At 41.8% G+C, this 12,124-nt stretch overlaps 1 protein-coding gene across 1 annotated transcript in view; it reads right to left on the bottom strand.

Annotated features, from left to right (window-relative positions):
- Nucleotides 1-1,554: 1,554 nt before the first annotated feature.
- The window catches only part of paplna (papilin a, proteoglycan-like sulfated glycoprotein), a 32,128-nt gene continuing 21,558 nt past the window's right edge, over nt 1,555-12,124 (bottom strand). The window contains 10 exon segments of the mRNA XM_050062658.1: nt 1,555-4,073; nt 4,494-4,669; nt 5,704-5,812; nt 6,017-6,144; nt 6,521-6,667; nt 6,828-6,882; nt 8,096-8,223; nt 8,320-8,478; nt 9,931-10,405; nt 11,968-12,094. Coding sequence (XP_049918615.1) covers nt 3,913-4,073; nt 4,494-4,669; nt 5,704-5,812; nt 6,017-6,144; nt 6,521-6,667; nt 6,828-6,882; nt 8,096-8,223; nt 8,320-8,478; nt 9,931-10,405; nt 11,968-12,094 — 1,665 coding nt within the window. The 3' untranslated portion in view covers nt 1,555-3,912.

Here is a 12,124-nt window from a genome sequence, read left to right on the forward strand (position 1 = left end):
CTGAATGTTCAGTCACAGCCAAACGACAACAAACCTCATGTTTCCAGCACAGATCAGCCCTGTCATGGAAAACTGTCTCTTCTCACTGATATTCAACAACAAAACAAGACAAGTAAAGTGTCTCCAAACACAGGTATGAGCACAGGTGCAGCGGCCTCTCAGGGATCATCAGGTGCAACTGTCTGTTCTGCTTTTACTATTTTACATCCTCCTGAGACCTCAACTTTTGTTTGGTATGCATTTTAAATTTCGCCTAGCTAACTGGAATCAATAGGACCTGATAAGTTAAAATAAAAAACTAAACATTATCGATGATTATGAAGTCTTAATGTCCTCAAATCACACGGTAATAACGTCCTAACATCTTCAAACGAGTGCTTCCTAATTAATGTCTTATCTTTTTACTGTCACTAAAATTGGTTAAATTTGTTGTCATATCAAACTACAAACACTATCAATCATAAATAAACAGGTTCTTTCTATCTATTCTCAAATTAAGGAAACACATTACAAGCAATTTCTTTAATTAAATGTAACTACGTTTGGTGCTGAGTAAGTTATCCATTTTATATGAGTTGATACTAATGGAAAAGAAAATGGGATTAATTGAAACCTTAACAAAAATATTGAGTTAAAATGAGAAAACTGAAATTTGTAAAAATAAGCGTTTATGCTGAAGTACACACCTATCTAATGTAAACTTTTTGGGATGTGTTTATGATCGTCACTAGGGAGTTTTTAATCTTACCTTCTTCATTCCTTTATCTTTTTAAGTTAGACAGTGTGTGGGAGTTTTTTCTACAGGTTGTGTTCTGCTCGTCCCCCTCCTACGCACCTGTTTGGAAACAGATCTGCAAACTATTCCTTCCTTTGTGTGTTATAAAATTACAAACTGGGTGTAAAGCAGAAAACGTGCATTAAGTTTGGCACACTTGGTAAATGCACTAGCTGTGTTAATGGTTTCAGAAATGGTGCTTCAACAAACACTGTTAGTGTGTAAGCATTCAGAAAATGGTTACTTATCTGTTTCCTACCTGTCTTCCTTTGTTCCTTGTGCTGTTGTAACATGGATCTGGCCTCCAGGGATCAGTGAAGTTGAAATAAAATATATAATATTTGACTGTAATCTTCCTGAGGAGGTATTTCCATCAACATATCTGAGATAAGGGCCTAAAAACTTTAAAAGAAATGAAGTTGTTCATATAATCATGAGTGTTACAAACCTCCTGCAACACCTGCAGCCTAATGACTCCTCTGAGAGGTCATCTGGCACACCTGGTTTTAATTAAACAACCACAGAGTGAAATAAAATATCAGCCAAGTGTTGCTATAATAAGATAGGAAACAGTAACTTTAGGAATTTTATGTAATCTAAGACATATCACTGATTAATTTGTAGTTAACACACTTCATATAAAGAGAAAGTATCAAGCGTCTGGATGAAACCGTTAATTTGTCATGTCGGGCGCCCCCATGTGGCACAAAGTGGAACATCAAGTCACAGAAGCTCAAATCACCAGCTTTTATCAAAATATTATTTTTATTATCAAATAATTACATAAAAATAAACATTATGAGGAGAAAATACAACCCTTTATCAGTGAGATGCCAAAAAATATTGATTTAAAAAAAGAGCAGTGGTCAAAACAGCACAGCAGAGACGGGACCGTTTCACTGGATTTACATGTGAAATCCTTTTCATGACCTGACAGTAAGATAATCCTCTAGAAAACAGAGAACATGTACAGAAGGTCCAGAGAGTAAATAACTTATATTAAAGATGTGGCAGAGGGAAAACGACAAAGAGACTTTTGCTTCATCACATTTAAAGGACTTTACAGGCCTATATGGATCACTTTAAGGTCCGTATTTAAAGGTTCTGTATGTAACGTTCCCTAAATCCTTGTTTTTCGTGACACTGCTCTCTGAGGCTGTTAAGTGAACTGTGTCAGCACCCTGTTGCCTGGGCATCGGCCAAAACAATGACATCACAAACAAGAGACTGAACCTGATTGAGATCATCATGTTGACAGAGGGCTGGAAAATAAATATTTAGGGTTTGTTCGTAAATCTAATGTGAAAATGAGAGCCCTGTTGGTTGAAGAAACAGAGCGTCTATTTCTACATAAATTAATGAACAGTTAAGTTAATCACACATTGACTTTGCTTGGCGCTCTGAGAGTGTGGTGCTCTGAATAACCAAACAGTACATTCCAACAGTGCTCCGAATTTCAAACAGTCCGGCTTTTGCCTGAGTACGCTATGGCGCTATGGAGTGAGCATTTCCGAACGCACTCTCATCTGTAAAGTTCCTATACTTAATTTGGACCACTGACTCCCTGATACTAAGTAGCTTCAACGCCAAGAAACGGCAGTTACATGCCGTCTAGCTATGTCAGCGTCAGTGTTTCCTCTACGATTTTTATTGTTTGTTAATGTTAGCGGACACCATTTCTGAGCTAACGTTAATTATTGTTGGACACTGTTGGTGCTGTAGGGGAGCTGAAGAAAAGTAAGGCACTCAGGAGCGCACGTAAAGGTCACATCGTTTGGATTTTCGCGGAAAAATTCTCCAGAATTCTTGCTTTGTAGGCTACAAATTACTTTATCAGCTGACGTTAGTATGCCTCCTGTTAGAGGTGTTCTGGGCATGTCCCACTGCAGGAGGCCCCGGGGCAGACCCAGAACACACTGGAGGGATTACATATCTCATATGGCCTGGGAACACCTTGGGGTCCCCCAGGAGGAGCTGGAAAGTGTCATTCAGGAGAGGGTCATGTGGGTTGCTTTGCTTGGCCTGCTGCCCAAGCGACCCAGCCCCGGATATGTGGATGAAAATGGATGGATGGATGGAAATAGATGGATGGATGGAAATGGATGGAGCTGACATTTTGAAGCAACCAATGGCTTATCCTTGCCTCCCTGCTCATTTACGGCTAGCTGGCTAACCTTAGCTTTGGTTATGGTTAGCTCGTTCGACAGCCCAGCTAGCTGCACTGGATCTGCCATTGGTTGCTTCATAACATTGGCTAATAAAGTAATTTGAAAACCAGCCCTGGGAGTTTGGATGAATAAGCTGAGTTTATCTACTCAGTACAGCACTGTGCTACGTTAGCTAGCTCGCAAATCGCCTTCCTTAGCGAGCAAGGTAATGTTAGCTAACATTAGCTAGCTAAAACCACAATATCACAATATATTTCACATGTCAGTGTTTCCTCGAGGATTTATGGTGTTTGTCGACACCAATTTTAAGCTAACATTAGCTACTGCTGCACACTGTTAGAGCTGTAGAGGAGTTAAAGAGAGACAAGACACTTTGGAGCGCACACAATGCTGCGTTCACAGCCTGTGTCCTGCCATTTCGACAGACTGTTTGTTTTTCCCATGCCATCCAAAAGCTGTTCAGTCTTCCGTCTGCCTGACTGGTGTGAACGCAGCATAAACGTCACATCTTTTGGATTTTCCAGGAAAATTCTTCTTAAGACTTTTACATAGAAATCAGTCCACAGATGGTCAGAGGCAACCAAGAAAGTTGGGGAAGGTCTCAGTTTCTAAGTTATGTCAACGTTTATTATCTGATGAGCAATAAAATGTGATTAATACGTGTCACAAGTTACATACAGAACCTTTAAAGTATTCATATATTCATTGTTTAATGCAGCAGTGTTCAAACAGACTCCCTGAACTCTGGGTTCACAGATTTACAGTAATCGACCCCTTATTTCAGTCGTGAATTGTGATTCTGCACAACCTGGTCAGATTTGAGTGTTTCGAGTCCTTTTGGCAAAAGTTCAGTGTTGGAAGGTTTTCAAAATGCAGTCCTCCGAAAACAGCTTCAATGTTTCAATCACTATCCCTCCCTCCTGTATCCCTCTCCCTCCCGTCCCACAGTTTTTAAAACCCTCTGCGGCCTCAGCCTAGCCGACCAAACCTGTCGTTCCTCTGTGAATGCCTGGTACAGCTGGCACAGCAGAAGCTGGAGTAGTACGAGTTGGAGCAAAGTCGGGCGTAAACGATTAGCTCGCAGTTGGCAAGCTCGGGCTGGTCCACACATTCTGGAGGAACATCAACACCTGCAGCAGAGTTGAAAGACATTGTGTTTCCTTTTCTGTGCCTCATAAAATCAGTTCAATACACAGAACATCGTGCAGTGTTCAGTTTTTGGTTTTTGTTCCAACATCATAGAAAATGTTGGCCTTATTGGTCTGGTTCCAGATCTCTAAATAGTTGCCTACATCTCCAAATTTTTTCAGTGATTCAAATAGTAGAAGTTAGAATAATGAAGTGAAATGAAATGGCTGTTCAGTCAGATTTTGTCTCTTTTCTGGACAACCAGAAAACTGATTCTCATCTAGATCGGAAAACTCAAAAACACAGTCAAAGAGAAACTGGTGGATCTTATTCAAACAATTATTTTTTCACATGTATGTCGTTGTACAAATGGGTACATAAACACCTCAGATGTCTGTGTTAGGTCACATTATTATCCTCACCTTGATGCGTGTCTTTAGTGATTTTAACTTCAGCCGTTGCGCTCACAGAGTAGATGCCTGTGTAAGCGTTACAGGTATATGTTCCCTCGTCTGAAGGCTTTACGTTATTCAGGATCAGGCTGCCGTCAGAGGACAACAGGATGTCACGACCGTCTGGACGCACTGGTACACCATTCCTGGAGTAAAAGAGGATAAAAGCCCATGAGCTGTGTGTACCTTTATTTTAAAAGAACGACTTCCTCCTTATTCACTCATTTTCCCAAGCCGCTTATCCTGTTGGGGGTCACAGGGGGCTGGAATACGAAAGTAATTGCAGTTCTTTCTTGTGCTGATTATTCCTGGGCCCAAAATTAAAGGAATAGTTCAGATTTTTTCAAGTGGGGTTGTATGAATTACTTACTGATAGACAGTATATTACAAACAGTAGGGGTCAGTCGGCACACCCCCAGTTTGGAGAAGCAGGCTGGAGTCCGACATGGAAGCTAAGCAATCTACTGCTGTGGATGGGTCAGCAACAAAACATATTTTAGCCACCCGAAAAAGTCCCACTTGGAAAAAAATCCATATCAGTTTAAGTGTATGCTATATGGAGAGTATTTTCACTGCTTTACCTTAATGACACACAGTGATTTCCAATTGTAAAATGAAGCCGTTATATTGCTCTCTTCAAAGCCAGACTCCATTGAGAAAAACAGTAATTTAACATTACTGAACACAGGAGCTGCTGGTCTACTGCTGCCTTGATCTGTTAGTTGGTTTGTGTTATTGTGTGACTTTGACATTTAAAAGGTTTAGTTCGGATTCACCAAAGTCACACAATAACACAAACTAACTCACTGATCGAAGCAGCGGTCAACCAGCAGCTTAGTGAGTTAAAATTGCAGTTTTTCTCAACAGAGTCTGGTGGGTTTGATATAGAAGGGGAACTGAAGATGTTAACGGCTTCTCTGTCAAAACAGGCTGTCTGACAGAAAGGTAAAGTGGTGAAAATACTCTCAATATAGCGTACCCTTGAACTGATAATGATTTTTTAGATGGGATTTAAGATAGGAAGTTGGCTAAAATACGTCTTGTTGCTGTGTTGGACTCCAGCCTGCCTTTTCCAAACTGGGGGCATGCTGAATGACATCAAAAATTCCTTGCTATCCCTTTAAGCATCAGTTCGTCATCAGGTCTAAAAAGATAGATAAATAGTTGCTTAGATGATTACCTGGACCAGCGTATGTTGACGTTGTCTCCTGACACCACACAGGGGAGCAGAGCTGTGCTGCCTTCAGCCACCTGGATGTTATTAGGAGCTGTGGTGATCTTCAGGTCGGCTGGATGATAAAACCAGAAGCAAAGATCAGACAAAAAGCTGATTTTATCAACCCAAAAATGATCTTGATATCCACTTTATCACTGTCACTCAGACATACTGACCTCTGCTGGTGCTTAAGTAAAACTACAACATCTACAAACTTCTGAACAGCGCACTGATGATCATCTTATATGTTTAGCTTGATGGCTAATGATAACCTCACCTTGGACTCTGAGCTGCAGCTGCCTCTGCTCCAGCTGTTGCTGACTGGAGGCTGTGCACGTGTAAACACCAGAGTCGGCAGACGTCAGGGAGCCAATGGTCAGCGTGCCATCTGAGTTCTGGGTAAACCTGCAACACAGCAACACCTGTTCACACTGCTGACCAGAACGTGAAGGGTAATGTGTTTTATTGAAAAATAGATGATGTTTTTACGTCCTCCATTTCCACACAAAAAAATTATAATAAAAATATAATTAAATAATGTAAAAATAAAAAATATAATAAAATAATATAAAAATAAAAAATATAATAAAATAATAAAAAAAAAATTATAATAAATAATTTAAAAGAGAGGGAAAGGAAAAAGACATCCACTTTTTCTTTTATTTAGACTTTGACAATAACAGTCATATATACTCTCCATAAATGAATAAAGCAGCATGATGGTGATGATGATGATGATGATGATGATGATGATGATGATGATGATGATAATGATGATTACCTGGGGTCACTGAGGATCTGTCCATCTTTAGTCCACTGAATGCTGACAGACTGAAGAGCTGACGGAGGGACGATCGTGCAGGACAGTCTGGCAGTTTGTCCGGCTCGCATTTCCAGCGAAGAGGAGCTCGACCGCTCGATACTGAACCTGAGAGGAACAGAAACACAAAGTCAGTGACTGCGTCATCATTTACAGCTCCACAGAATTCACAGATTTTGGTGTTTCGTTTCTATAATCTTCAATTTCTCTTCTTTACATTTCATGGAAGAAACTTTTTTCGTACAGAGAAAAGAGAGATTGTTCTTACCGAGGTACAGGACCATCTCTGGGCAGTGAGGTAGGAACCGGCTGAGATGATCCCTCTGTGACACACACACACACACACACACTGGGTCAGTGCTCCTGTCATAATTCACTTACATAATGTCACATTAACACATCATGCATAAAGACCGGCTAACTTTTCAAGGTCAGCGTGTTCTGACACAACCTCTGACATCATCTATGACATCAGAGCTTCACCCCAATCTTCGGGATTTTCGTGTGACGGACTAATTGGGGGTAAAGTCGGTCAAATTAAGGTTTTGACCGAATCTGGCCCCAATTAGCTGATTGCACACCAGATGGAAGGTTTTCTCAGAAACTTTCTTCAAGTGCTCCGATAATCTACACTGTCTTTGTATCCACACAGGTTCTGAATGTGTAGATAGAAATATATACATATGTTTCTTAACAAAAATATTCTTTACAGAAAGCATAAATATAGAGTGCTCCAGGGATGACATTTTCTGTAGGCTGACACAGAAGTTCGCATTGCACTGGTTCCCTTGTCAAAAAGCCTGTCGGATTTTTCCATTGGATTGTGGATTACTGCAGAAAATAAGCTCTGACGCGTAATGAATTTGGGCCCAAAGAGACCTTTCCAAAGGCTTACTTTTTGAGAGAGACGTCTGGAAATCAGTCGATACATTACAGCCACCGCAAAATGGCCGTTTCACTACCTGGATTTGATTCATTTAGCCCAGTATTTCGAAAGTCTAAAAAAGCTACTCGATTAAATCATTTTATCCCCATGCAAGTCAACGGAGCATTAAAAAGGAAGTAGCTGGCTCGGCTGGCGGAAGTCTGTTGTGCTCTTGCTCTATGGGCCCAGTGATGCGAAAGATCAGGGTTATTTCATACAGCAGAAATCACGTTTTTTTTGGCTTTATGCCCCACTGAGCAACTTTCATAGGAATGAACGGTACCCAGCGTCCAATGCTGCATCGTCTTTATACATGCATGGAATGTCTGAACATAATTTCATGATGATCCATCTTTGCGAGATATTGAACCAAGGTTCAACCAACAGACAAAACGACTATTCCTAAAAATTCCAACATTAATTTCACTGGAAAAGTCTTAAAATCACCAAAATTAAATAAAATTAGTAAAGTAGTGAGGACTCTTTTAGAAAATGTCTCCCATTCTGCAGGTCCCAACAGCTTATTTCTGCTCACACTGTCGATGAATTCTTGCACAACGAATCAACTGTGGTTCTATTACACATGTGAAATTATTTTGTCTCTGCATTACCTGTGACAGACAGGTAAATGTAGCGGTGATCTCTCTCCTGTTCCTGAGTCGCCACGCACAAGAACCACCCAGAGTCCAGCTTAGTGAGAGGACCGACCAACAGGGAACCGTTGGGCTGCTGGTGATGCCTAAATAAAACGTATAAATAAAGAAGTAGAGAATGACTGCAAACATTGGCAGAAAGCAAAGTTAAATAAAATAAATGTGTGAATGTTTCTGCCGACCTGTGAGTAGACAAAGGGATACCATCTCTTCTCCACTCCACGATGACTGTGGAGGACGGCGGCGGGCTGACTCTGCAGGGCAGCACAACTGTCTGGCCCACTAAAGCTTCCACCGTGGACGGGTCGGTCTTATCAATGGTCACTACTCCTAGGGTCAGACTGAGGAAACAGGAGGAGGATACAAGGACAGAAGGAAGGATGGAAAGGATGGAAAGGAAGGACGGAGGAACAGGAGGAAGTTTAAAGATTGATAGGGAGGAAGAGAACGAAAGAATCACTTTATGCTCCACTGTTGGTACTTTTATCAGTCGCCACCAAAGCAAGCATAAAGATCGCCCACAACCTGGCTTCAGAGGATCATCAGAGAGAGGAGACAGAGAGGAGCTCTGGCACACAGATGGCCCATGCAACATGAAGAGTGACGAGACATAACAAGGCAACCTTCACCCACAAACAACAAAGTCTGTGCACTACAAATCAAAGACAAAGACAAAAGACAATTTCCTTCCACCAGAGTAAAACCAAAGCAATTTTCCCACAACATGTTGACTTGCAACAGCCTCCCAACCCAACTACACAAATACAAGGTGAGACAAGACAGAGCTTAGTGACCACACAAAAACAACGACGGATAAAGCATCACAGCAGAACCTTTATTAGTTTGATCTAATGACATCAAGGTGACAACACAAAGCACAAAGGTGGTGGACACAGTGAGGTAGCAGCAGGCACAGATAAGCACAGGACGACTAACATGAACTCCAGACAGACAGAGAAAAGTCCCAGAAACACTAAACGAAGAAAGCTGTCCATTTTAGGGTCGCTGTGAGGTTTGTCGGCTTCTCCAGACATTTTGTCGAGGTTAGAGGAAGAAACAAGCGTGGGCAAGAGTCTGTGGAGCTAGCGGTACAGTGGTGTAGCTGTGGTTGTGTTTTACAAAGCAAGGGTGTGGATTATATTTGCATCGCAAGATTTATGTGTGTTGCGTAGTGAGAAAGAGCAAGTTGCATAAAATAAAGCACATATATAAACATGATATAAAGTCGTTAAAGAGTAACTTAACACCAGGCTGGTGTTAACACCCGTCAGTGATGTCATGATGTACTGATACACCCTGAAGTACACTTCTACATCACCGCAGCAAAAACAAAGACTTTTAAGAGGTGTTAAGTTGCTCTTTAAGTTTGCTGATTTAGTCTTGAAAGCTTAAAAAAGAATGCATGATTGACCTTTATTTTAGTTTTGCTTGCATTTACAGTTACAGATGCTTCATTAGTAATTAAATAATGTTACTGAAGACATTCAAAAATCAAATTGTCTTCATTATGCAGACTGTTAGCCTTCATTTTTTGACTTTTTGTTGCATTGTTGAAAATGCTAGAGCTTAATTCTGAATCTAGTTTATATAAATTTGTTGTGCACACACACGAGGGATGTCTGTGGATGGTGTTTCCTTTAGCTCACTCTTTGGCCTGACACACACTTAAAGCATGGCTGAGTGGATTGGGGCTCTTTCAGCAGGGGTAAGAAGGCTATTACCAGCATTATGAGAACAGTGGGGGCATGGCCAGGGCAGGTACTGAGCTTTCCACCAGGTCTTCAGGGTCTTACCTCGCTGCTGGGCCTGTGTGCTGTGCAGCAGTACCAGAGGCAGGCCGGCGTGTGTGGAGGTAGACTCTAGCTCTGTGTGCGTGTGTGGCGGCACTTGTGGCCTGTCTGCCGGTGCCGCTGTTCGAGCCTCCCTGGACTGTGAAAATCCTCCCCATGTTGCGTGACCCTCCACCTGTCGACCCTCCAGAGGTGGATCCACCTGCTCTGGATCCTCCTCCAGATGAGGTCCGTCTTGAGGTGGGTTCTCTTCTAGGAGTCGGCTGTGCGGCAGGAGCGACGGGTGCAGGGCCCTGCTGGCTCCCCTGCCTGCACGCCCTCTGGCACTCAGCCCGGTTCATGAAGTTGTTGCTGTTGCCGTGGCAACTTCCGTACCAGAAGTGCACGCACTTGGAAGTGATGACATCGTAGTGGTAGCGTGATATCCAGATGCTGCAGGAGCCGGCGGCACGAGGCAGGGAGCAGATGGAGCGCTCAACTACAGCACAGAAACAGAAGAGGTGAAGTTACAAACATGAAGTCTACAGGATATGAAGCCCTAGCTTCTCCTGCACTTTCAACTGTATCACATGGTCTTCATCAATAGTTGGAGTCTGCTTACTTCACATCAGCGTCTAATGAAGGTCATGTGATACAATTTAAAACTCCTGAAAAAGCTAGAAAGAGGACCTTGAGTTTGGATTGTTTTTTTCATTTCTCTCATCAAGCTTTTAAAGGAATACATTTCAGGTGAATACATTCACCCCGTGTTACATTGAATTCATAAACAAAACTTTGTTTTTCTCGAATGCCTCTACGATGAACGAAGAATCCAAAAACAGAAAATTCTTGATGAATTAAAGTAAAAGAAGTTCACTTTGAACAACAGTTGTGACTTTGGTGAATCTGAACTAACCCTTTAAAACACCCAAATCACACCATAACACAAACAAACGTATGGATGGTTATGGATATAACCCCGGTTCTCTGATTGGCTGGCACTAGTGACGCATATATCAGGAGGCGATGGGACCCTCCTCCTATATATTGGACTGACATAGCATCAGTTGTCAAGGCAGCAGTAGAACAGCGGCTCCAGTGTTCAGCAAAGTAAAATTGTGGAGTCTTGGAGTCTGGCTTTGAAGACAGCATCAACAATTTCCCTTTTCATTTGTTACCCTGTCAGAAAGGGCCATCTGATGGGAAGTACTGAGCATACGACTGGATAAATGAGACTTGGATTAACACACAACAAGGTAAGGCATTATGTCAACACATATTTTGATACAGTTTTGCTGTTGTTAAACGAGGTCCCCTATGACTTCAAGTATTTTCTCCATTTTTGGATTCTTCGTTCATTGTGGAGGCATGTGAGAAAAGCAAAGATTTCTTCAAAAATTCAATGTAATAGGGTTGTGTAATTTACAGCGCTTTGATGTAATCAGTTTTTTGGTACAACCAAGACTATAACGCCAAAGACTACATTGATCACAACCAAAATGTGCATCTCTGGGTCAGCACGGGATATTCAGTCAGGACAATTAAAAAATGTATATTTTCCCCTGTTTATTAATATTACTTAGTTCTTATTTCCTCACTGGTAGTAGAGCTCCTCAGTGACCAAAAGACAAAAGGGTGTAGCTGGACTGGATGATACATGCATGTGAATTAATGTTAACTGATGACCAAGAAGTAACAAAACCTTCTCTTCACACATGAGATTAAAGATATGCTATGCAGGATTTTAAAAAAAAAGTCTATAGACTCATACAGGAGTAATTCCTCTCAATCTTAACTTATGACGCACTCCCAGTGTGTGGTGAGGTATTTTTCTGCAAAGACGCTGCCTATATCTTCTTATTTCCTGTGTCTGTGTTGGGGACTTTTACAGTCTTGTACCCCGACAGCGCTCAGGTGATGTTCGGACTTCAGAAAAAAGGTAGCGACCAATTGCTAAACTGTTAGCAGCGTCTTTACAAACAGTAACCATCAATCCTGCATAGTATACCTTTAAGAACGGGATAAAGCAAAACAAAACAGAGATTAATGTGTGTCTCTTACTGTTGTTGGGTGGGTCAGGGCAGCCCTCCCCGTTGGGTCCATCTGCAGGTGTGGTGCGGTCATAACAGCACCCGTAGGTGGTGAGTTTGCACTGTGCCGCATTCTCAGTGGGAAGAGAAGAAGCAGCCTGAGGACATGAGACATGACGGAGGAGTAG

This window comes from Epinephelus moara, chromosome 14, assembly GCF_006386435.1.
Source record: "Epinephelus moara isolate mb chromosome 14, YSFRI_EMoa_1.0, whole genome shotgun sequence".
NCBI classification, from domain to species: Eukaryota; Metazoa; Chordata; class Actinopteri; order Perciformes; family Serranidae; genus Epinephelus; species Epinephelus moara.